The sequence below is a fragment of the Lepidochelys kempii genome, chromosome 1 (genome assembly GCF_965140265.1).
Source record: "Lepidochelys kempii isolate rLepKem1 chromosome 1, rLepKem1.hap2, whole genome shotgun sequence".
NCBI lineage: Eukaryota > Metazoa > Chordata > Testudines > Cheloniidae > Lepidochelys > Lepidochelys kempii.
The window spans coordinates 109221874-109244473 of record NC_133256.1 but is presented as its reverse complement, the minus strand read 5'-3'; the positions used below and the strand labels follow the sequence as shown (position 1 = coordinate 109244473).

Below are 22600 nucleotides of genomic sequence, written 5' to 3'. Positions count from 1 at the left end.
GTGCACACACTGATTTCTGAATGCTAATAGTAGTGTAAGGGGACTGTTGGTCCCTTGCTGAAACTTAGTGGGATTTATTTGGTTGTCCATCTCCCAGTTCCAAAAGAAAGGGGAAGGGCCAATGAGAGATCAAGATCCTGAGACTGACAGGCCCCAGGGCCCATGGGGAGAGGCCAACAGTCCAGGTTAACCTGATTGACAGGGCAGGTAGGCCAGTGAGGGAGTCAGGAGCCTGGGGTCTCATCCTCCATGTGAGCTGGAGCTGCCTGAGCCAGAGTAGCATAGATCTAAGGGGAGAGCAGCAAACTGAGCTGAGCTGGAGGCAGAGCAGAGGGGGCCAGAGAAGCAGCCCAGAAAGCAGAGCTGGGCTGGAGGCTGAGCAGCGCAGAGCAGCCACGGCTGAGCTACAGTGGGAATCTGCGGGCCCAGAGCTGGGGAGTGTATGCGTGCTGTGCCGTAAATAGCACCGGTGTTGAGTGCTGTGAGCAGCTGGGGCGAGCGAGGGCCCAGCGCAGGGACACATGGCCAGACAAAGTCTTGCAGGTTGGACTTGGAGTGGGGTCGTGACCCTAATTGGAGGGAGGGCTGGCGTTGGGGAGAGAGTGAGGGCATGTGGCCACCACCAGAGCATGTCTGACCCGTGGTATCACTACAGTGCAGCCAGGGCCTGGGAAGGAGGCCTGGGACATGTGAGGAATAGACTGTGAACTTTTCTTATGTTCCAGAGACCGCTGTTTGTGGTTTCCCTCTGCCCACAGGGTGGGGTTACTTGTTTCCTTTAATCTTTCTGATTTTTTTTTTCCTTATTTTTCTTAGTGTTTCTTGCTGTTTGATAAATTGTATTTGGTTTGAACTTAATGTAGTGCTCACTGGGCCAGGGAAGTGACTGGTGTGGAGGGAGTACCCTGAGGTGGGGACATCTTAGCCCCTGTCCTAAGTGACCATGATGAGACTGGGGGCATAGCCTCTCAGGAATCCTGGATCCAACATTATCAGGGTTACAAGGACTCTCCCTCACAGGAGCGGGAAAGGGAAGTCCTCAAGGTCAGGCAGGCGTCTGGGTAAAGGGAGTTGGAGCAAGGGACTCAGATCCTTTTGCTGTCTGATTCCACTGGGCTAGTGCAGAAGCCAGGAAAGTTCCCCACAATAGCAAGACCATTCCCCTGCTTACAGTAGGTACACAACTGATTCCATAGAAATATTTTTTTTGTGCTGTTAAGTGTAGTATTAGCCATGGAAATCCTTTCCCTCCACATTTATATGTTGGTGGTGATGGTGTAGATATGTGTTTTATGATTAACTTTTTTTGCAACAGTCTTGGAAACTATCTATTTCAAAAGTGTAGTAATTACTTTTCCTAGATTCCTTCAGTGTGTAACCTTTTAAAGTGAAAGCTGCTTAGTACTTGTGAATTCCATCTCCCTTCCCTGGGCTCACGAGGCCAGTTCATATGTATTTAGTGGGATATATCTAATCCAACAAGCTATATTTGTTGTTCATCAGTTGACATTAAGATTTATCACATCATGGTTAGCCCATACATCAAAACCTTATGTAATTCTTCTTCCTCCTGCTTCCCCTTTGTTAATGAGGTCTTTGCTGGTTCAGTTGTTTCCAGCAGGTAGAATTTGGATGCCCTGCCCAGTTTGCTGAATATCTGAACTAATTGCAGAAAGGAGTCGTCATCTGACCTATGAGGACTTCTAACATACATTTTGTTTTTTTACAGCACCTGGCACAGTGGTCCAAGTCCCTGACTAGGGCTTCTAGGTGCTATGATAATACAGGAAAGGGGTATATATCAGGGGTGGCCAAACTGTAGCTTGCGAGCCACATGTGGCTCTTTTACCATTCAAGTGCGGCTCTCAAACCCCCTCCACACTCCCCATTCTCCGCTACCAGACTGAGTCGGGGGGAAGCTCAGGACTTCTGCTTTGCAGTGGGGTGGTGGGCAGGAGCTTCTCTCCAGTGGGGAGGAGGGTCTCGGGGGTTCAGCCCTGCGGGGCACACCTGCCAGGGTTTGGGGCTTCAGCAGGAGCGAGGCTGAAGCCCTGAGCCCTGGCTCTTGGCAGGTGTGCTTCGGCACTTGAACTTCTGAAAATTGTTGTATGTGGCTCGGAGGGCCAGTAAGTTTGGCCACCCCTGCTGTATATATAAATACTTATCTTTTAAAAAGGGGATCAAAGAGGACCCAAGGAATTTATAGGCCAGTTAGCCTAAATTCAGTACCTGTAAGTTGCTGGAACAAATTATTAAACAATCAATTTGTAAGCACCTAGAGGGTAACAAAATCTGACCTAAAAATACTATTACTGAAAAATTGCTTGCTTTTCTCATTTTTACCATATAATTATAAAATAAATCACTGGAATATAAATATTGTACTTATATTTCAGTGCGTAGTATATAGAGCAGTATAAACAAGTCATTGTTTGTATGAAATTTTAGTTTGTACTGACTTCGCTAGGTCCTTCTGGGTGTCACCTGTTCCATCCTGTCCCCACTGGGGGCTCTATTGTGAGGGTGACCCCACTACCCAGTGTTAGGATATAGATATTCAGGCCTGTCTGCAAAGGCCTGTACTTTAAGAATTTAGGGGTATTCTTATCACTTGGCTAGTTCTAGAGGTATAAAAGAGAGAATCAAAATCACTGTCTGCTGGTGTAAGGGCCTTCTCTTACTGTGACAGTTTGAGGCCCTGTTCTTAGGCAAAGGCCTTTGGCTAAGCAGCAGAGGCAGCCATAAGCTAGGAAGCGAACAGTCACATCCTCACATTCCAAACTAGTCACATTGAAATAAGGTGCTATTGGGCTGTCAGGCACTATCAGGACAGGATTGTATTCCTATCACCTCCAGAGAAAGGGAAGTGCCTAGAAAATGTAAAAGGAAACTTAGTTTGATAGCATCCTGTCTGGCAAGAACTCACTTATCAATAGCTGGGATGTGAAATCCTCACTTCTGTATTGTTTTGTCATTATAGTTCCCACTTTGCTATTGTTTGTCTGTATAATCTGTCTGGTTCTGTGATTGTTCCTGTCTGCTGTATAATTAATTTTGCTGGGTGTAAACTAATTAAGGTGGTGGGATATAATTGGTTAGCTAATCATGTTACAATATGTTAGGATTGGTTAGTTAAATTTCAGTAGAATGATTGGTTAAGGTATAGCTAAGAGTATTACTATATAAATTAGGGGCAAACAGGAAGCAAGTTGGGATTCGAAAATAAGGAAAAAGGAACTTGTATTTAAGCTTGCTGGAAGTTCACCCCAATAAACATCGAATTGTTTGCACCTTCGGACTTTGGGTATTGTTGCTCTCTGTTCATGCGAGAAGGACCAGGGAAGTGGGAGAGTGAAGGAATAAGCTCTCTAACACCCAGTTCCAGTTTGCTCCTGGCGGCTCGGGCCCCTGTGCTCCACTCCAAGAGGCCCCTTTTCCTACACTGCTTTAGAGCATCCTTTGAGCTGGCAGGTGCTGGTCAGGTGGGGAGTGTGGGGGCGCTTAGAGGGTGGGCCAGCATGGGGATGCTGCAGCTTGGACTGGCAGGGTGGCACAGGGGCCAGAGATGCTGGAAGCCTGGGGTGAACTGGAACTGGGTAGTGGGACCGTCCTTGCAGTGGAGCCCCCAGCGGCATAGTTGATGTCCAGCGGGCCAAGCGAAGGCCCCATGCGGCCAGATCTGGCCTGCCAGCCTCTAATTAAAGAAGACTGTTCTAGAAAGTGACCTTTACCAAAATTATCTAGGGATTCTTCATTATAAAATGTCTCAGAAGATGCAAGACAAAGAGTCAATGACCATAGAAATCTAGCAATTGGACATATGATCTCACTTGGATCATCTATCTCTGTGTATTCTACACAGAGACGGATGTTGGAAACTGCTGACTTATTTAATTTAATTAAAGTTAAGGGCCTTTCTATTGACTCTATTGAAGATATGGAAAAGGAAAGGTAGAAGTGCATGGAACACAATAGTCTCCATTTTCATGATAAAAAGAAAAGGAGTACTTGTGGCTCTTTTTGCGAATACAGACTAACACGGCTGTTACTCTGAAACCTGTCAAAATTTTCATGATTGTAACACTTCGGTTTTAGTCAAATTACTAGAGTTAAGTGCAAAACCTAAATTGTAAAGATTTCATACATACAGTTGAATTTCCTGATTTGGTAAGGTTGCACTGGTACAGAATTTAGACAAATGAAATTTAGAAGGGAAAAAAAATCAGTTTTTTGGAAAATTCTGTGGAATCTCATTCTCCTCAACTCTGCAACTGATTCCCCATGAAGTGATACATCATCAACTCATTTGAAAGTGGTCAGCCACCATATTCCCTTATATTTTTTAGTTAGTGGTATAGAATAGAGTATATGGTTCCAAGTGTATTAATGTGCAGCAAAAACAAGGACATCTTTATACAATTGTCTTTATTACTCCTTACAAGGTGACATTGGAATTCATCTAACACGGATGTACCATTAAGTTATCTCCTGCAGTTCAACTTTCCTATTGAGATTTAAAAGGTTGATAATGCTGTGTTTCAAGATAGCAGCCTACACAGCTCCACTTTTCCTTTCTCTTGATTTTTGTTCTGGGACAATCCACAGTTGAGTACAGCTATGTGATCTCTGTGCCTCTGACTTCATAAATAGTTTGGTAGTTTCCTTTGTCTCTGTGTTCTTTATGGAGATTATAGAAATCCCAGGTTCGATCCCTCTTATTCTGGAGCCTCCTTGAAGGGGGATCAGCAGAGAAAGGGCAGCTATTTGTTAAATTTCTCAGAGGTTGGGATTGGGTCTTCCACCTCATTTCTATTGTAGAAAGTAGGGGTTAATCCAAGATGCTGATTTAGATCAAAGAGAGACTGATGTATGGCGTACATGAAGCAGTATGTAAACTTCCTTTATAGTTAGCTATGAATTTTAAAATTTGGTGTGCTGATTAGTTGACCTCTTTCAGTGCATGTGAGAATTTGACACAATAAAGTTGAATGCTGGAGGAAGTTTTCTTTATAGAACTGACATATAAACTCCAGTGTCTCTACCTTGAGAACATGACTTCAGACATCCTCCCTGTGTATATTTAAATTATGTTTATGTGTAGTTTTGTTTTGTTAAAGTTTTAGCCTGCTCTTTACAACTACAACATAGAAATGAGTTGCTTATGATCTAGGTTGCGAGGTAGGGGTAAAAATGCAATAAACTCTGGCAATAACTGTGGAGCAATGTCTGTTTTTAACTGGATATTATCTAATACATGCCTATTTCTGAATAGGGTGTCCTGAAAAACAAATGGTCAATACTCTACCTCCTGCTCAGCCTTAGTGAAGACCCACGTAAGCAGTCTAACAAGGTAGGTAAGGGGTTCTTTGTTTCTTCCATAAATATTTAAAATTCAGTACAAATCCCAAATGGGAATGTTAAGAGATGTTAATATCCAGACTAAAACAAATATCTTCAAAAAGGAAAGTATCTGCAAAGTCCTTGGAAAGGCTGGAAGCAAGAAATTTTTAATTATAAGGATGCTTTTAAAAATGTATTTTGTGTAAATATTCTAACAATGAGAATTAAAGAAGCTATTCTCTTTAAGCATAAAACTGAATAATTAAACATGCAAGGTAGTCATTATCTGGAACACTTTGGATAGATTTAACTTAGGTCAAGTCCATACTGAACGTTTGTGTGTTTTGTTTTTGCTGATATAGCAATTTTGGTTGGGGGTATGGTGTTTTGGCAACACTTTGCTAGGAGCAAATGTCCTAGTGTAGTTGCAGTTATACTGGCAAAAATGTGCTTTTGCTGGGATGGTATATACCAGTTTGGAAAGTGAAATGAACAATGCTGCCAAATGCATTCTTTGGCTGGTATAAGCTGCCTCTTCATTAAGAGGGTTTTGTTGATATAGCTATACCAGCAAACCTTTTCTAGTATATACCTGACTTTAATTTACTATTAGGAAAGGCAATAGCCGTTCAGACACACGGTTGGAGAAAAAATATTTTAGCTACTGATGTGATTGATTAAAGTAACTCTCAATTTGTGTTTTGTCTTTAAGGTGTCAAGTTATGCCACATTGTTTGCTCAAGCATTGCCGCGAGATGCTCACTCAACCCCTTACTACTATGCCAGGCCTCAAAGCCTTCCATTGAATTACCAGGACCGCAATGCTCAGTCTGCCCAGAGTGTGGGCAGTATGGCGAGCAGTGGGATCAGCAGCATAAGCATGTATGCCCTGAATGGGCCAACGCCAACTCCACAGTCCCTCCTTCCAGGGTAATTTAAATCTTCCCTATAGTGAAGACTTCGATAAATATTTTTAATATTACTTAGCATTTTTATCCAGTGATTTCAAATTTCTTACAGTGATAAGCACGTTCAGTATGGGTATCCACATACATTTTCACTGCAGCAAACCTCAAAATATTGTTATGGGTTTATCGACTACATGGCTGAATGAAGGAATAGAAGGAATATATGGTTAACTTGTTCACAATTCCTGTTAGTGAATATCTTCATGTCACTCTTTTGCATTACACTCTGTTTCAACTTGGTGCCTGTGAAGTTTACGTGCCTTGCAGTCTTGGATGATGAAGTCCTCGGTTTATCTGCAGAACAGCTATGATAGAGGCAGCAGTTGTGCAGACTTCATACACTGTCCTGTTAACATTGTTTTCTTCCTGTCTTTTTAGACAATCCTATCAAGCTCCAGGGGTGGGAGACTGCCTTCGTCAACAGCTGGGTTCACGTCTTGCATGGGCTCTAACTGCTGGCCAGCCTTCGTTACAAAGCTCTACCTCAAAAGGCCTTCCAAACACTGTCTCTCGCAATGTGCCAAGGTCAAGGCGAGAAGGGGAGACAAGTGGTGAGCAAGATGCTTTTTGCTAAAGTTTTTTTTCTTCTTCCTGCAACTTTTTTGTTTTCTTGTTTTGTTGTGACTATTCTATACTCTTCCTGGGAATAGCTTCTGTTCCATTGCGTGTTACTATATGTGAAGAACTTTCCCACAAGGGCAGATTTGAAGGTAGGAAGACAGCACATATACAAAAGAGCAGTGTATTTGACCATTAACTTTTCTACATTCCTCTGTTCCTGTTGTGGGGTGGAAAAAAATGGTTTGAGTACACATTCTCCCCATTCCAAATTCCTCTTTTCTTTGATATTGCAAGTATCATAGACCTAATCCATTGCTGTGGACAGCAGGACCAAGTAGCAGAGCAGATGGATTGTGAATGAATATGCTTTTAAAAGCTGCAGTGTCTATAATGATAACCAAAAGCCTCAGGGGAAAAGGACAACAAGGGGGACAAAACCACAAAACATATAGAACTATTTATATTCACATATATAAGACTGAATAGACTTTGAAGGAGCCACTCTTGGTTTTACATTAACTGAACAAAGCATTTGGCCAATTTAAGTAGCTAACTCAACTGTGGAGGAGCTGTTGAGGAAAGTTAACCTTCCATCTACTTGTATTCAGAAACCTCTCCCATTCTCGTATTAACAAGATCAACGCTGAACAGTGACTAAAAAGAGACAAGGTGCCTCACAATGCCATTTTTTTTCAACTGCTTCCTGAATAAATTTGGTCAGTTAGCAAATAAAAGATCTCCTAGCTGCCAACCCTGCAAAATGTATCCTGGATTTGAAAATCAAGCTGAGTTATTCCAGTTGTGTATTGTGGCTAGGAAAAAAAGAATAGACCAAACGGAGTGTACATTTGTAACTGAAGAGAGAATTTGGCCTTGCAATTAGAATCTGATTAACAATACTGTGAATGCACAAGAGGAAATATATAATTTAGCCCAGTCTCTTATGGTCATGCTAGCTTTTCAATGCTAATACGATTAAAAAGTAGTAAAAACTTATTTTTCTCAGTGTACCAGCAGGTAGGACTCTTAATTTATACAAGGAACAAATTATATTAAGTGTACATGAAGTGTCAGTCACTTTTTGGAGTAAAACCACATTCCAAATATGAGAACAGGCAGCTATTGAAATTTACAAAACATACAGATAATTACAGAGCTCTGTAAATAGGCTGATTACTGTTAATTGGCATTCTCTGATATTGCCTCTGCAAATGCACAGTTCAGGAGTTGTGAACCTGTTCTAGAGCTGTCTAACAGTTGAAATGCTAGATGTAAGAGTGCACCCCCATTTGAGCTGAATCTGTAAAAGGATCCCCCACCACACTGTCATATGCCCTCAGTTCCTCTCTCCTTCCTCCAGACTATTGACTTTCTGAAGAAGGGAGAAAGGAAGAGAAAGTTCATATGGATCTGCAGATACAGTGACTTTGGAGAACCTTTTATTTTCTCTGTTGTGAAATAAACTTGTTCAGGTAATACTTTTCAGCTATGTTTGAGAATTTGTACCCTCTTAGCTGATGGGAGTGTTTTTAAAGCATAACATAGACTAGCTTTATTTGTCTGTGAGGTGTTCAGAAAACCTTGCTACACTTAAATAAGTCTTATAGCACAGGTTCTGGATGTTGATATGAAGCCAGCCTCTCTTGACTTCTGTAGATTGTATCCTTAGATGACCCAGCTGGCTTCCTTAGCCTAAACCAGCACACCTGTTTCTTATTACAAAAATTGGGGGAGATGGTAAAGGAACTCATTGGGGTTCCCAAATCAGGACAGATCTCTTGCCAATTCCAGAAGAGGCAGCGTCCTATTAGGACAGAATCTGTAGATGATACTGAGAACATCATCAAGACTGAAATGGCTTTGTTCTTAGCCTCAAATAGGGTCACAAAAGTACAGGATACTGTAAGACCAGCAAATGAAGACAAGCTGCTCGCTATCTTGAATTGCCTTCTGTAAATTGATAACTAGCCTGAGGCACAAAAGCAGTCTGGACTTCAATCAGAGCTGTGAACTAGAGGACAAATTGGATGCTCCAGCACCTTAAGCTCTACTGAATCAAGAGCTAGATTTTTTTGTAGGAGGATAACTTAAATTTTTCTCTGTGTTTACTTTACCTGGGATTTAAAGGCTGTAAAGTGACAAAGTTTGAGTGATCTCCCAGCACCCAACACTGGAGTAATTTTTTAATATAAGAAAAATATCCTGATTTCACAAGAAACATTTTTTTAATAAGCAGATCTCCTTCATGGATGAGCTGTATTGTCTCCAAAGGAGACTATTAAAAAATTAACTCTGAAACAACAAACAAATTTCAACTGTGCTGTCAAGAAAGGACAAGGAATTATTCAGGGCTACTTTCACTTATGGTAAGATCAAAATGGAGTTGACCTTAAAGGCTGTCTGTTCCTTTCATAGTCTCTGGAATGTTGTGCTAAGTTTAGAGTGCGCACATCTGGTGGCTGAACTGCTTTGGTATGTTTTCAGGTATAGGCATATGGCTTTCTTTGTGCCTCCTCAGGACAATTTCATCATTGAAAAATTAAAATAAATGGAAGGTAGTCTTTTTGTTTTTCAATTCAACTTCTACGTAACTTTTAAAAAGAATAATCTAAGTATCCTTACAAATCTAACAAATTTATTAGAGCATAAGCTTTCGTGAGCTACAGCTCACTTCATCAGTATGCATCCGATGAAGTGAGCTTTAGTTCACGAAAGCTTATGCTCTAATAAATTTGTTAGTCTCTAAGGTGCCACAAGTACTCCTTTTCTTTTTACGGATACAGACTAACACGGCTGCTACTCTGAAACCTTACAAATCTAAACAGTCTTAACCAATGTTCTCTTTTTTTTAGGCAATGTTGAAATAACTGAAGCAAACCTTGTAAGAGATATTTTGTACGTCTTCCAGGGAATAGATGGCAAAAACATCAAAATGTGTAATTCTGAAAACTGCTATAAAGTAGAAGGAAAGGTACTGTACAGTTGCTATCACACTTTATTTATGAATGGAATCAGAACAGGCAGGAAAGCTTAGGGGAGAGGGATACCATTGGAATGTACAATATTTATATACACTTTATGTACAATTTAATTTTTTAAGAAAACCCAACTTATCAGTAATACCCAACAGCCTCTAAACTTATCCACTGTCTGTTGGTCAAACCATCTTCAAGGCCACTTCTTGTGTACTGCCTGCAAAAAGATGGGGGAGGAGAGTGGCTTTAAAAACTAGTTCAGAGAGGGCATTGTATGCGTAAAGGGGCAGTGTAGAATAAAGGATGGAGATGATCCCATCAAAGTGGATGAGGCTAGTATTGTTGGATGTTAGGTGTGTTAAGAGGTGGGGTGGATAATTGGGAAGGTGCAGACCTGTGAAGGGCCATGAAAGTAAGTACAAGCAATTGTATATGATGGATAAAGAGGAACTTATGGCAGTTTACAGGGCTCCCTCTAACAAGAGGGAGTCTTGCCTATAGTGGCTGGGTGTTAGCTTCCTAACATCTCTATCCTTTCAGCCATGGAAGCACTCTCCTCTGGGCTATGCCAGCCCTGTCATTGCCTTGCAGGTTAACAAGAAGTGCCTCTAAGTCCTTGAGTCTTCTTTAAGTGTTCCCCTGTGATATCCAGCCCCTGACACTTGGTACTCACAGAAATCCCAGAGCCTTCTGCTCTCAAAGGAGCAGTGCACCCCAGTTTACCATTTTTACCTTAAATCACCACTCCTGTATAACACATAGTACAGGAACCATGATCCAATCTTTCCTGAAACAACCATGCTCAACAAGATGTCTCCTCAGTGAATGGAATCAGAGTGTCTTTCTGCACCCTGTGATATACTGAATCAGTCTTTTGTCTTTATTAACAAACAGGGAGATCCCCTGTCTGTTAAGTTTCCTTTTTACCTCCAACAGGTTTTGATGGTTCTCTCATGGTTTTCCATTGACCTTTCTGGGCTGTTGCAACAGTGGACAGTTGAGCAGTACATTACTTAATTGGCTAGCCGGTGAGAGGTAACAACTTCCTCCTGCTTCAATGGGCTAGCACTGAGCCTTATGGTTTCCTGGTGACTCATTTTAACTCCAAGACCATAAAGGATATAATTTTCAATATAGTTATGTTATTTCTTAAATATTAATTATACACCCATCTCGCAATGATTGAGTATTGGTAAGTTACAATAGAGACCTCACAGGATATCCTGCTTGGATAAATGCCATGAAAGTTTTGTATATTAGGTGTAGTGAGTTTGTCTGGTCTGAGACGGTTGCTTGTAAAGAACAGTGAATCCTTTGCCTGTTGGTACCAATGGGTCTCTGTGTCACAGAGCTAATGGAGGAAATTGAAGGGGAGTATGAGAGATACATGTTGAGAAGAATAAGCAAAGAACGTTATCTAAGCTGTAGAATTTTTGTTGGTCTGGGAAAGGGCAATGTGGGTGTTTGCAGGCTACAGCAATTATTGAAGATAAGCATGTAGCAGTTCTCCAGAAAGGGCCATATTTTGGAGCTTAATGTACCCACCCTACACACACCCACATCATTATATAATTTAAAATCTTATTATATATACATTTAGATGAGGTATGATGTGGAGCAGTAAAGTGATGCTGTAAGCCTTTAGGCAGGGTGAAACGAAGTTAGTGTCATTTTTTGCACAGTACCAGAAACACTGCAGTATGACTACAGGTTTTACTGTTTACGTTAATTTCAACACCTTAAGGTGGTATTTATTGGTTAAAGCTATCAAATGACAATGTATTAAAATATTTTTATTAGTTTTGCATGGACAAGTATTTTTTTTCCAGAAATGATGAAGCAAAAATGCCTGTAGCAAAAATGGCGAATATCCACGTTTTGCAATATGCTAACATGAAATGTTTTCACATCACATATTCTTAATTGTCCAAGTATCTACCAAGCGATTATAATAGTTTTGTATATATTCCGTTGAAACTTGCTGACCAGATCAGTTTCCCATAGTTTGTACTATATAATGTACTAGGTAGTTTGTACTACATAATGGAGAAGCATTACATTAGGAATTCATGTGCATTTACGTGTACATGTAAATGCACATGAATTCCTAATGTAATGCTTCTCCATTTGTAAACCGTTGTACATACAATGTAGCATCCAGTGTGCCTGACAGATGGCTTTAATTTGTCATTGCCTGTGCATGCAGTACTAGCCTTTGAAATAATTCTGAAAACTAGGTTTTTAATCCAGTGACACTTATGCACAGATCAGTGTTAATTTAGAGATGACAATACACAGCTTCATATTGGACTTCAAAGTGCTCACCAAACAAAAATGGCCATTTTGATACTAACAGATCTAGTTTATATCTAATTTAGCATATATTTGTATACTTGTACAAAATGAAAAGTGGTGGTGGTAATGCTAATCCTTTGGGAATTTTACCTCTACAGGGATGTTACAGTATATGAAGATATGGCGAATGCAAGGCTCTTAAAGCTTACATCAAATAGAAAAAGACTCTCCACAAACTTCGAAAAATGTTATTTGTCAAGAAAATCAAAAGAATGTAAAATTGTCAAAATCCACCAGTGCTGTACAGAATTCTTGGTGCTGGCAGCAGAAGCCAGGAGAGATGAATTCTGTTGGCAGCTACTGGATGAGTTTTCTAGTTTAGATGATGTGCTACCTATACGCCTTCATAGGGTTTGCTTTCAGAAATACATAAGCAAGTAGAATTTGGTACATGTCAGAGTTGTACTGAACCCAGGAAAGAAAATAGACTCTGAATCCGATCAGAGAGCATCATATTCATCTGCTTCTATAGCCACCAGAGCAAGCACACCCTCCAGCATTTGCTCCTGTTGCATTGTTGGCCTGAGGCAAAGCACACAATATGGACAAGAAACATCATAAAATAGAAATATATGAGAGAGCAACCAAACTAAGGGAGGCATCACTTCGAAGAGGAGATGACTTTTCATGGAATATCTATGTAAGACTTGATTGCTAAGGATGCAGTTTATCACTCAACATGCCTTTTTCTTCCTACTTGAGTAAAATGAATCTTAAAGCAAAGCCATCTAGTTATACTGCAACAATAATCACCTTATGACATTGCATTTTATCAGCTGATTGAAGAGATAGACAATGATCTTATGTAAAGCAAGAAGGCTCTTCTCCTTTCCAAGCTCCTACAAAGATATAAATCCCTATTTCTCTTAGATGTAGATCCTGCAAGCTATTTCAGTAGCAAATTACAGGCAAGATTAGAAAAATGCAACTTCTGAAACTTCATGCCATGAATAGCATGGACAAAACAAGTCTATCCTTATTCTATACTGATCAATAACACTAGCTGACTTTAGTCAAGCTGCTAGTAATCTGAAACAGGAACTTAAGTCATTGAGATCGTTTGTAGATGTTCTTCTGGCGAGTGAGCCTGATGAACAGCTTTTAAATGAACAGGTAGCTTTGTATAATGCCATTTCAATCCTTGTGTCTGAAATAGCCAAAATGAATGCCTCAGAATATTATTCAAAGCTAGGTCATTGTAGTTGTCAGAGGTCATCTGCTTTTGTGCCCCAGTTGGAACAGAAGTGTCTCTTTTGGTTGGTTGATTGAGACACATAATTCAGCCAACAGTTCCGAAGACATTCAAAGAAGATGCCTCTTAGTTGCGGAGTGCATAGTATTTAACAGATTATCATCTCCTTCATGGATGAGATTTTGATAGACATCAGCGTAGAGGCCATTGATGGAAAGAATACTTTCCAATGAAAGGCTAGAGTGGTATTTCAAGAACAGGCTGCAGATAGTCCAGCATGACCAGAAATATCACTGAAGTGTTGGAGAGAAAAGTCACTTACTCTCTCCAGGCAATGAGTCTCTTGTGCAGTGTGCAGCATTTGAAAAACCTAGAACATGTCCAGAACTGTCTCACCATGGAAAAAGTACTTGAGAAAATAAACTCTTGTCACCTACAAACGACTGCTGTTTGAAATCTCTTCTGTTGTCTTTTATGACTGCTGAGGTTGACATTGTTCATGCTCAGGTGATTCCAGTCTGGACTGATTTCAGCCATAAGCTTGCAACTAAGTGCACCTACACAAAAGTTGCATGTGCACTTATTGTGGATGCCAGACCAGCTGATATGTACAAAGTCCTTTACCAATGTAAGGCAATCTCATCAGCTCTACAACAGCATCATGCCATTCAGACCATGGAGCAGCAGCCATATGCTGTTGCTCAACAAGTGAAATGGGCTCTCCCAAATGAGCTTGGTACCAATGTGATTTGCCTGAGTAGTTTTTCACAGCCTGTGCTTTTTTTATTGCATTTTTGGGGAGATGCAGGACTGCTTGTTTCTGATGTGTATGCGGCTTGTACTGCAAATCAAATGTTTGGTGGTAAGCAATTCAGCCATGCTTTTATATTGGCTGACTTTAGCATTTGAGGACCTGAGTGCTCTGAAATGTTGTTCACTTTTTAAATGGTGTGACTAGAGAGGAGTTACTCCTGTATTTCTAGCATTTTGTCTGGCAAATGTTGGCTGACCACTCACAACATGTGCCGAGTCTGAAGGCATTGAGTCCTCCTTACAACAAGTCATTAAAGAGATTGATGATGCTGTAATTCAGCATATGCTGCTTCTACTACTGGAGGAATTTCAGACATAGGGATATGCCTAATCTACTACGTTCAAGTTCTGGGATTGCTTTCTCCAGGTTATGGAGATACTGCTTCTAAATGGTCTATGCAGAGTGAGAGGATGGTTGGAAACTTCATCTACACACATAATATGTCATACTTCCATGCTTTTTTTTTTTTTTTTTTTTTTTTTTACTGCTAACAGGCCCAGCTATGCCAGATGGAAACCCGTCTATATTCTTGATGTGTTAAATCTCGTTCTAAGTACACAGTGCCTTTGAACCTGGGGAATTTGCTGTTCACCAGACTCCTCATTCTTTTAATGGAATTTGGAGTGATGTGGGAACAGTTGAGTGTCATCAAAGACTCAAAGGGCAGTAATGGGATTGTAGGACTGACAGGAAGGAAGCCAGCCTTTGTCAGGTGGACCCTCACAAGACATGTCCTGAGTGGATATGCAAAAGCTAAGACAGAAAGAAGTGAAGTAACAAGAAATAGTGAAGAGACAGTCCCCAACAAGTCTTTGCCTCTACACTGAAGAGGGATGAAGAGCATGTTACAGCTCTTACCAATCACATCACCAACAATATGGCAAAGTCATGTAACCATGAATCACATCCAGAGATGCTTATCAACATATCTACTAAGCTGCATGTAGCATCAGATGTACAAGAGTCTCTTGTGAAAATAGCAGATGTTGATGAAGAACAAACAGATTTGTGAGAAGTGCTCTTGATTCTGATGGGACACGTAGCTTCTTCAGCCCAGTCGAGAAGTCTGGCAACAAAACATAACTAAGACAACCAAATTTAAGTCTGGTAAGTGATGAACAGTCACAGCAGCCATCAGTCCAGAAGTTTGTTTTTTGCAGAGCCCTTTCCTCATCAAGAAGCAGAGATGATGTTTCAATGGCAACTGTTATTGTCACCTATTAGGACCTCTGCCTATGTTCCTCTTCCATGCTGATGAATGAGAAGAGCAGACAAAGCTGAATTAAGGTATTAGCTGGAAGCTCAAGCTGAAAGAATGTATGAGCTAAGAGCATGCAACAAAGAAACCATAGTGTACATCACATGCCATGGCAGTCATACAAATGATGGCTGGAGACAAATTCCACAAAATTGATTGATCGGCTGCTGAGTAATTGAGGCAGGTCCTAAAAGGATTGACAAAGCTAATTCTGTAATCTAAGTCTTTGACAGATATGGGAACAGTAACTGTGAACTGCAGGTAAGACCGACAGTGCTAGACAGAGTCTAAAGTTGGATGCAAGAAATACCAGGAGATTCCTGGAAGCCCTGTGCCTCCATGGAAGAAGTTTCTAAATGTGGCATCCAGCAAGCAGTCACTTGTAACATTCCTCTGAATATATTGTTCAAAATGCACCTGTGTGTAGGAGCACACCCAGCAAAAACGCTCCTCCTTGCTGGAGGCTTTTCCAATGGTGAAGCAACAAAGTCCATCACCAGTAGAAATGTTGAAGAAGCCCAGGGCTTGTACATTGCTCAAGAGGAAACAGACACCAGCGTGCTTCTGCATGCTGCTTGTGCCAATAGGGCTTTTTATCTATTGGTGTGAAAGGAACCATAGTAATTAGGTAGGTCACCTGATACAGATATTTTGGTCCTTGCTGTTCACTACTTTCAGACACCTGACCTGTCAGTACAACTGACAAGTATTACTTTATACCTGTGCATGCAATCTGTGACACACTCACTCCTGTCTTGTGCAAGATACTTTCCCCTGTACATGCATTAACAGGGTGTGACTCTGTCTTCCTTATTTGGTTTGGGGCAGGGAGGGGGATTTGACAACATTAAACACAAACATAAGGAGCTTTCTGCTTAAGAGATCTTGCTAAACTGGGAATGAATGACGGACAAGGCCCAATTTCTGCAGCAAGAAAGTTGGTAGCAGTGCTGTATGACCAGGCCAAGAAAGAAAAGGACGCTCAGAGACTTCAATTGCTTGTGTCTGAATGTAGCTATCAAAAAGGACAAGTCACTGGCCAAACTCCCACCATGTGAGACAGTTTTGAAGAGCATGTCAAAAGAGGCATCTTTGCAAACAAAGATTTGGATGTCTTCTCGCCAGATACTGGATCACCATTGCAAAATAAATAGAAAAATGTGGATGATGAACTACTTCTATATTTCAAGGGCCCAATGGCACCCGAGCTTCTACAAAACTTATTCGGGTTTGTACCTGTAGAGTTTGTTGCACAATCAACTATGTCACAATCTTCCCTGTACAGAACCATGTTCATGCCAAGGCAATGAAGACTGTGATAACCCTTGTAGTCTTGGCAGAGATCATAATGATTAACAAGATGATGATGATAATGTTGACTAGAAATGTCACCAGTGCTATTATATTTGAATGATACTTGTGCAAATTTAATAAGATTGTTGTTATGCTTTGAGGTCAAAAATCTAATTTGGTCTCTCCAAATTATAAATAGTCATTAAACTAACAAATTAATGCACATATTTCACCATGGTCATTTGAAAGTGTTGATGTTATTTTTTATCCCTATTTTTATGGTATCAGCACTACTTGACAGCACCACATCATACTTCATCTTAAGGTAGACATAATAAGCTTTCAAATTTATGTATGATGTGCATGTGTAGAGAGGGTGCATTACGTCAACCAAATTGGTGGTGTCTGCCGCTCACCTAAGGAAATGAGGGCCTCGACAAGATTTCTAGCTGTGTGTATAGAAAGGAAAAAATCAAATCTTAAGTGTTATGGGAGAAATGGCAAGATATGGACATGGCCATGATGGTGAGGCTCAAGAGATAGGAATCAGATTCATGTGCTGGGGAGTCAGGTATAGTGGTATTGTCAGCAGTGTTAGAAGATAGAGATGGGGTAGGTATGGGTCTAAAGAGTTCACGTTTGATCCCTGTTACTGGTGATCTATCCAAACAGGCTCTAGGTAGGCTGAGATGTGGGAACGGTCAGGAGTGGAAAGGCTATTCTGTAAGTTGCCACTCTAAAGACAGTAGTTGAATCTATGTGATATGATGAGCTCATCTAAGTAAAAGAGGAGGAGGAGGAGGAGGGGCCATGTCATAAATATAAAGGGAAGGGTAAACCCCTTTGAAATCCCTCCTGGCCAGGGGAAAGCTCCTCTCACCTGTAAAGGGTTAAGAAGCTAAAGGTAACCTCGCTGGCACCTGACCAAAATGACCAATGAGGAGACAAGATACTTTCAAAAGCTGGGAGGAGGGAGAGAAACAAAGGGTCTGTGTCTGTCTGTAGTCGTCTTGGCCAGGGACAGAACAGGAATGGAGTCTTAGAACTTTTAGTAAGTAATCTAGCTAGGTATGTGTTAGATTATGATTTCTTTAAATGGCTGAGAAAAGAATTGTGCTGAATAGAATAACTATTTCTGTCTGTGTATCTTTTTTGTAACTTAAGGTTTTGCCTAGAGGGGTTCTCTATGTTTTTGAATCTAATTACCCTGTAAGATATCTACCATCCTGATTTTACAGGGGGGATTTCTTTATTTCTATTTACTTCTATTTTTTATTAAAAGTCTTCTTGTAAAACACTGAATGCTTTTTCATTGTTCTCAGATCCAAGGGTTTGGGTCTGTGGTCACCTATGCAAATTGGTGAGGCTTTTTATCCAACATTTCCCAGGAAAGGGGGGGTGCAAGTGTTGGGAGGATTGTTCATTGTTCTTAAGATCCAAGGGTCTGGGTCTGTAGTCACCTAGGCAAATTGGTGAGGCTTTTTACCAAACCTTGTCCAGGAAGTGGGGTGCAAGGTTTTGGGAAGTATTTTGGGGGGAAGGACGCGTCCAAACAGCTCTTCCCCAGTAACCAGTATTAGTTTGGTGGTGGTAGCGGCCAGTCCAAGGATAACGGATGTAATATTTTGTGCCTTGGGGAAGTTTTGACCTAAGCTGGTAAAGATAAGCTTGGGAGGTTTTTCATGCAGGTCCCCACATCTGTACCCTAGAGTTCAGAGTGGGGGAGGAACCGTGACATGATTAATATGGTACACCTTAGGCTTCCGGTTGGAGGTGGGGAATGCTATGAGATAATTAACAGCTCCCAGGCGCTCCTGGACCGTGAATGGCCCTTCCCACGATGCTTCCATTTTATGGGCCTGGAGCGCCCTTAAGACCATGACCTGGTCTCCTACTTTGAAGGAACGCTCTCTGGCATGTTTATCATACCAGGCTTTTTGCTCTTTTTGAGCATCCTGTAAGTTTTCTTTAGCAAGGGCTAAAGAGGTTCGGAGGGTGTTTTGTAGGTTGGTTACAAAGTCCAGAATATTAGCTCCTGGAGAAGGTGTAAATCCCTCCCATTGCTGCTTCACCAACTCCAATGGCCCCTTAACCTCACAGCCATATACAAGTTCAAATGGGGAAAACCCTAAACTGAGATGTGGTACAGCTCTGTAGGCAAAGAGCAACTGCTGCAATACTAGGTCCCAATCATTGGAGTGCTCATTTACGAATTTACGTATCATGGCCCCCAAAGTTCCATTAAACTTCTCCACCATGCCATTTGTTTGATGATGGTAAGGAGTGGCAACCAAGTGATTTACCCCATGAGCTTCCCAAAGGTTTTTCATAGTTCCTGCCAGGAAATTAGTCCCTGCATCTGTGAGGATGTCGGAGGGCCAACCTACCCTGGCAAAAATGTCTGCTAGTGCCTGGCACACACTTTTAGCCCTGGTGTTGCTTAGAGCTACTGCTTCCGGCCATCGGGTGGCAAAATCCATGAAAGTCAGTATGTACTGCTTTCCTCTGGGTGTCTTTTTCGGAAAAGGACCCAGAATATCCACAGCTACTCGCTGAAATGGAACTTCAATGATGGGGAGTGGCTGGAGAGGAGCTTTGACCTGGTCTTGGGGTTTTCCCACTCTTTGGCACACCTCACAAGACTGGACATAGGTAGAAACATCCTTGCCCATTCCCTCCCAGTGGAATGACCCCCCCCAAACGGTCTTTGGTCCTGTTCACCCCAGCATGGCCACTAGGGTGATCATGGGCTAAGCTCAAGAGCTTGGCCCGGTATTTAGTTGGAACTACCAACTGTCTCTGAGGATGCCAGTCTTCCTGGTGTCCCCCAGAAAGAGTTTTCTTGTATAAAAGTCCTCTTTCTACAACAAACCTGGATCGATTAGAAGAGCTGAGAGGCGGTGGGTTGCTCCGTGCCGCCGTCCACGCTCTCTGGAGGCTTTCATCTGCTTCCTGTTCGGTCTGGAACTGTTCCCTTGATGCTGGAGACATCAGTTCCTCATTGGATTGGGGACATAGGCTTGGTCCCTCTGGAAGCGATATAGGGGATGGAGCTGTTTCTGTTGACTGTGAACCGCTCTCCGCTGGTGCACTATGTTGGGATTCAGGCTCCGGCTGAGCCTCTTGTGTAGGGTTATCGGCTGCTGCCAGTTCAGGTTCGGTGGGGCCCTCTGGTGTTGAGCTTGCAAGTACTGGATTCAGTGCTGGCACGGGGTCTGGTGTTGGTTGTTTGGCTGGTTCCGGTTCTGGGACTGGTTCCGTCTGGGTCTCTGGGACTGGATCCACTACTGCTGTTGCAGACATTGGCCTGGGGTCCGGGTCCATCACCTCTGACCGGGCCCTGATAGAAGTTTCCGGAACAGAGCTAGGCCTCACGGCTTGTTTAGCCTGGCTGCGGGTGACCGTTCCCACCCTCTTGGCCTGCGTCACGTGATTGGCCAAGTCTTCCCCCAACAGCATGGGGATGGGATAATCATCATAGACTGCAAAAGTCCACATTCCTGACCAGCCCTTGTACTGGACAGGCAACTTGGCTGTAGGCAAATTGAAAGAGTTGGACTTGAAGGGTTGAATCGTCACTTGGATCTCTGGGTTGATTAAATTGGGGTCCACTAAGGAAGCATGGATAGCTGACACTTGTGCTCCGGTGTCCCTCCACGCGGTGACCTTCTTCCCGCCCACACTCACAGTTTCCCTCCGCTCCAAGGGTATCTGGGAGGTATCTGGGCCTGTGGACCTCTGGTGTGATTCCGGTGCAATGAACTGTAATCTGTTGGGGTTCTTGGGGCAGTTGGCCTTTACATGCCCCAGCTCGTTACATTTAAAACATCGTCCAGCTGACGGGTCACCGGGGCGAGGTGGGTTGCTGGAGAATGGGGTGGTGGGACGATAAGGGGTCTGGAGGGTTCTTTGGGAGGTAGGTGGGGCTTTGGGCGGCCCCCGGTAATAGGGTATGGTCTGGGGTGGTCCCTTCTGGTCTCAGCTCCAACTGCGACCAGTTTTCTTCTTCTCTGCCACCTCCACCCATCTGGCTCCAATCTCTCCTGCCTCGATTACAGTTTTGGGTTTCCCATCTAGGATGTATCTTTCTATTTCCTCAGGAACACCCTCTAAGAATTGTTCCATTTGCATTAGGAAGGGCAAATTTACTGGAGATTCAACACTTGCTCCTGATATCCAGGCATCCCAATGTTTCACAATGTGGTAGGCATGTCGGGTAAATGACATGTCTGGTTTCCACCTTAGGGCTCGGAACCTCCGACGAGACTGCTCGGGTGTTATCCCCATTCTGACTCTCGCCTTGGATTTAAACAGTTCATACTTGTTCATATGTTCTTTAGGCATTTCAGCTGCCACCTCAGCTAAGGGTCCACTGAGCTGCGGCCTCAGCTCTACCATGTATTGGTCAGTAGAGATGTTGTACCCAAGGCAGGCCCTTTCGAAGTTTTCTAAGAAGGCCTCAGTATCATCACCTGCCTTGTAGGTGGGGAACTTTCTGGGATGGGAAGTGGTACCTGGAGAAGGATTGCTAGGGTTTGTTGGTATATTCTGCTGGGCCTTTATCCTCTCCATCTCCTCCACATGCTTCCTTGCCTCCATTTCCCTCTTGTGGGCAGCCTCCTGTACCTCCTTCTCCAGCCGCATGAGTTCTATCTGTCTTTCATGTTCCCTTTGTTTTTCCTCAGCCTGAAATTTGGCTAATTCCATCTGTAGTCGAGCCGAGGATTTGGCCATTCTAACCTCTCTGTTTTTAACTAACTTTACACCCGAGGTTTAGAAATAAACAAACAAAACTTGGCTGTAAAATTTTGCTGTGCTGGAATAGAATACCTATTCTCTGATAGTGATTGTCAGCCTACAGAAAAAGACAATTCCCTTGTCTCTGCTCTGGGCCCAAATTAAAGCAAAAAACCTCCAACTACTTGGAAACCTGCTTACCCAGCCCAAAGAAAAAAAAATTTCTTTTCAAACCTGTGCTCCTTGTAAAACAAAAAAAAAAATCAAAATCCTAAAAAAAACCCTGCCACTTTTGTCTCCAGGCAAATGGGTAGAGCACACACCCTCTATTTACTTTGAGGAAGAAAAGAAAAAAAAACCTCTGGGTTGGAAGACTGTGAATTTCCCTGCAGGAGTTAAGTACCCTGCCTCCAGGCAAAGAAAACCTGCAATTCACAAGATAATCCCCTTTTGTCTCTGCTTGGCCACAAAGCAGAGAGAAACCAAGCTGCTTTCAGTTTCAAAGCTGCTTTCTGGACTTCCTAAAAATTCCTTTTTAAAATCTGTATTTCTAGTTCAAAAAATCTCAACTGGATCTCAAAATGATTTCAGGTTAATCCCACCACTGTGCCACCATGTCACAGTTCCTCCCCCACTCTGAACTCTAGGGTACAGATGTGGGGACCTGCATGAAAAACCTCCTAAGCTTATCTTTACCAGCTTAGGTCAAAACTTCCCCAAGGTACAAAATATTACATCCGTTATCCTTGGACTGGCCGCTACCACCACCAAACTAATACTGGTTACTGGGGAAGAGCTGTTTGGACGCGTCCTTCCCCCCAAAATACTTCCCAAAACCTTGCACCCCACTTCCTGGACAAGGTTTGGTAAAAAGCCTCACCAATTTGCCTAGGTGACTACAGACCCAGACCTTTGGATCTTAAGAACAATGAACAATCCTCCCAACACTTGCACCCCCCCTTTCCTGGGAAATGTTGGATAAAAAGCCTCACCAATTTGCATAGGTGACCACAGACCCAAACCCTTGGATCTGAGAACAATGAAAAAGCATTCAGTGTTTTACAAGAAGACTTTTAATAAAAAATAGAAGTAAATAGAAATAAAGAA

At 42.3% G+C, this 22600-nt stretch overlaps 1 protein-coding gene across 4 annotated transcripts in view; it reads left to right on the top strand.

The window, feature by feature from the left end:
* TUBGCP3 (tubulin gamma complex component 3) overlaps positions 1-22600 on the top strand; it is a 152348-nt gene that overhangs the window by 16976 nt on the left and 112772 nt on the right. For all 4 annotated transcript variants that reach the window (XM_073350050.1, XM_073350029.1, XM_073350040.1 and 1 more), the window contains exons 4-7: positions 5273-5350; positions 6053-6270; positions 6687-6859; positions 9722-9840. In XM_073350050.1, the coding sequence (XP_073206151.1) occupies positions 5273-5350; positions 6053-6270; positions 6687-6859; positions 9722-9840 (588 nt within the window). The remainder of the gene's footprint in view (positions 1-5272; positions 5351-6052; positions 6271-6686; positions 6860-9721; positions 9841-22600) is intronic.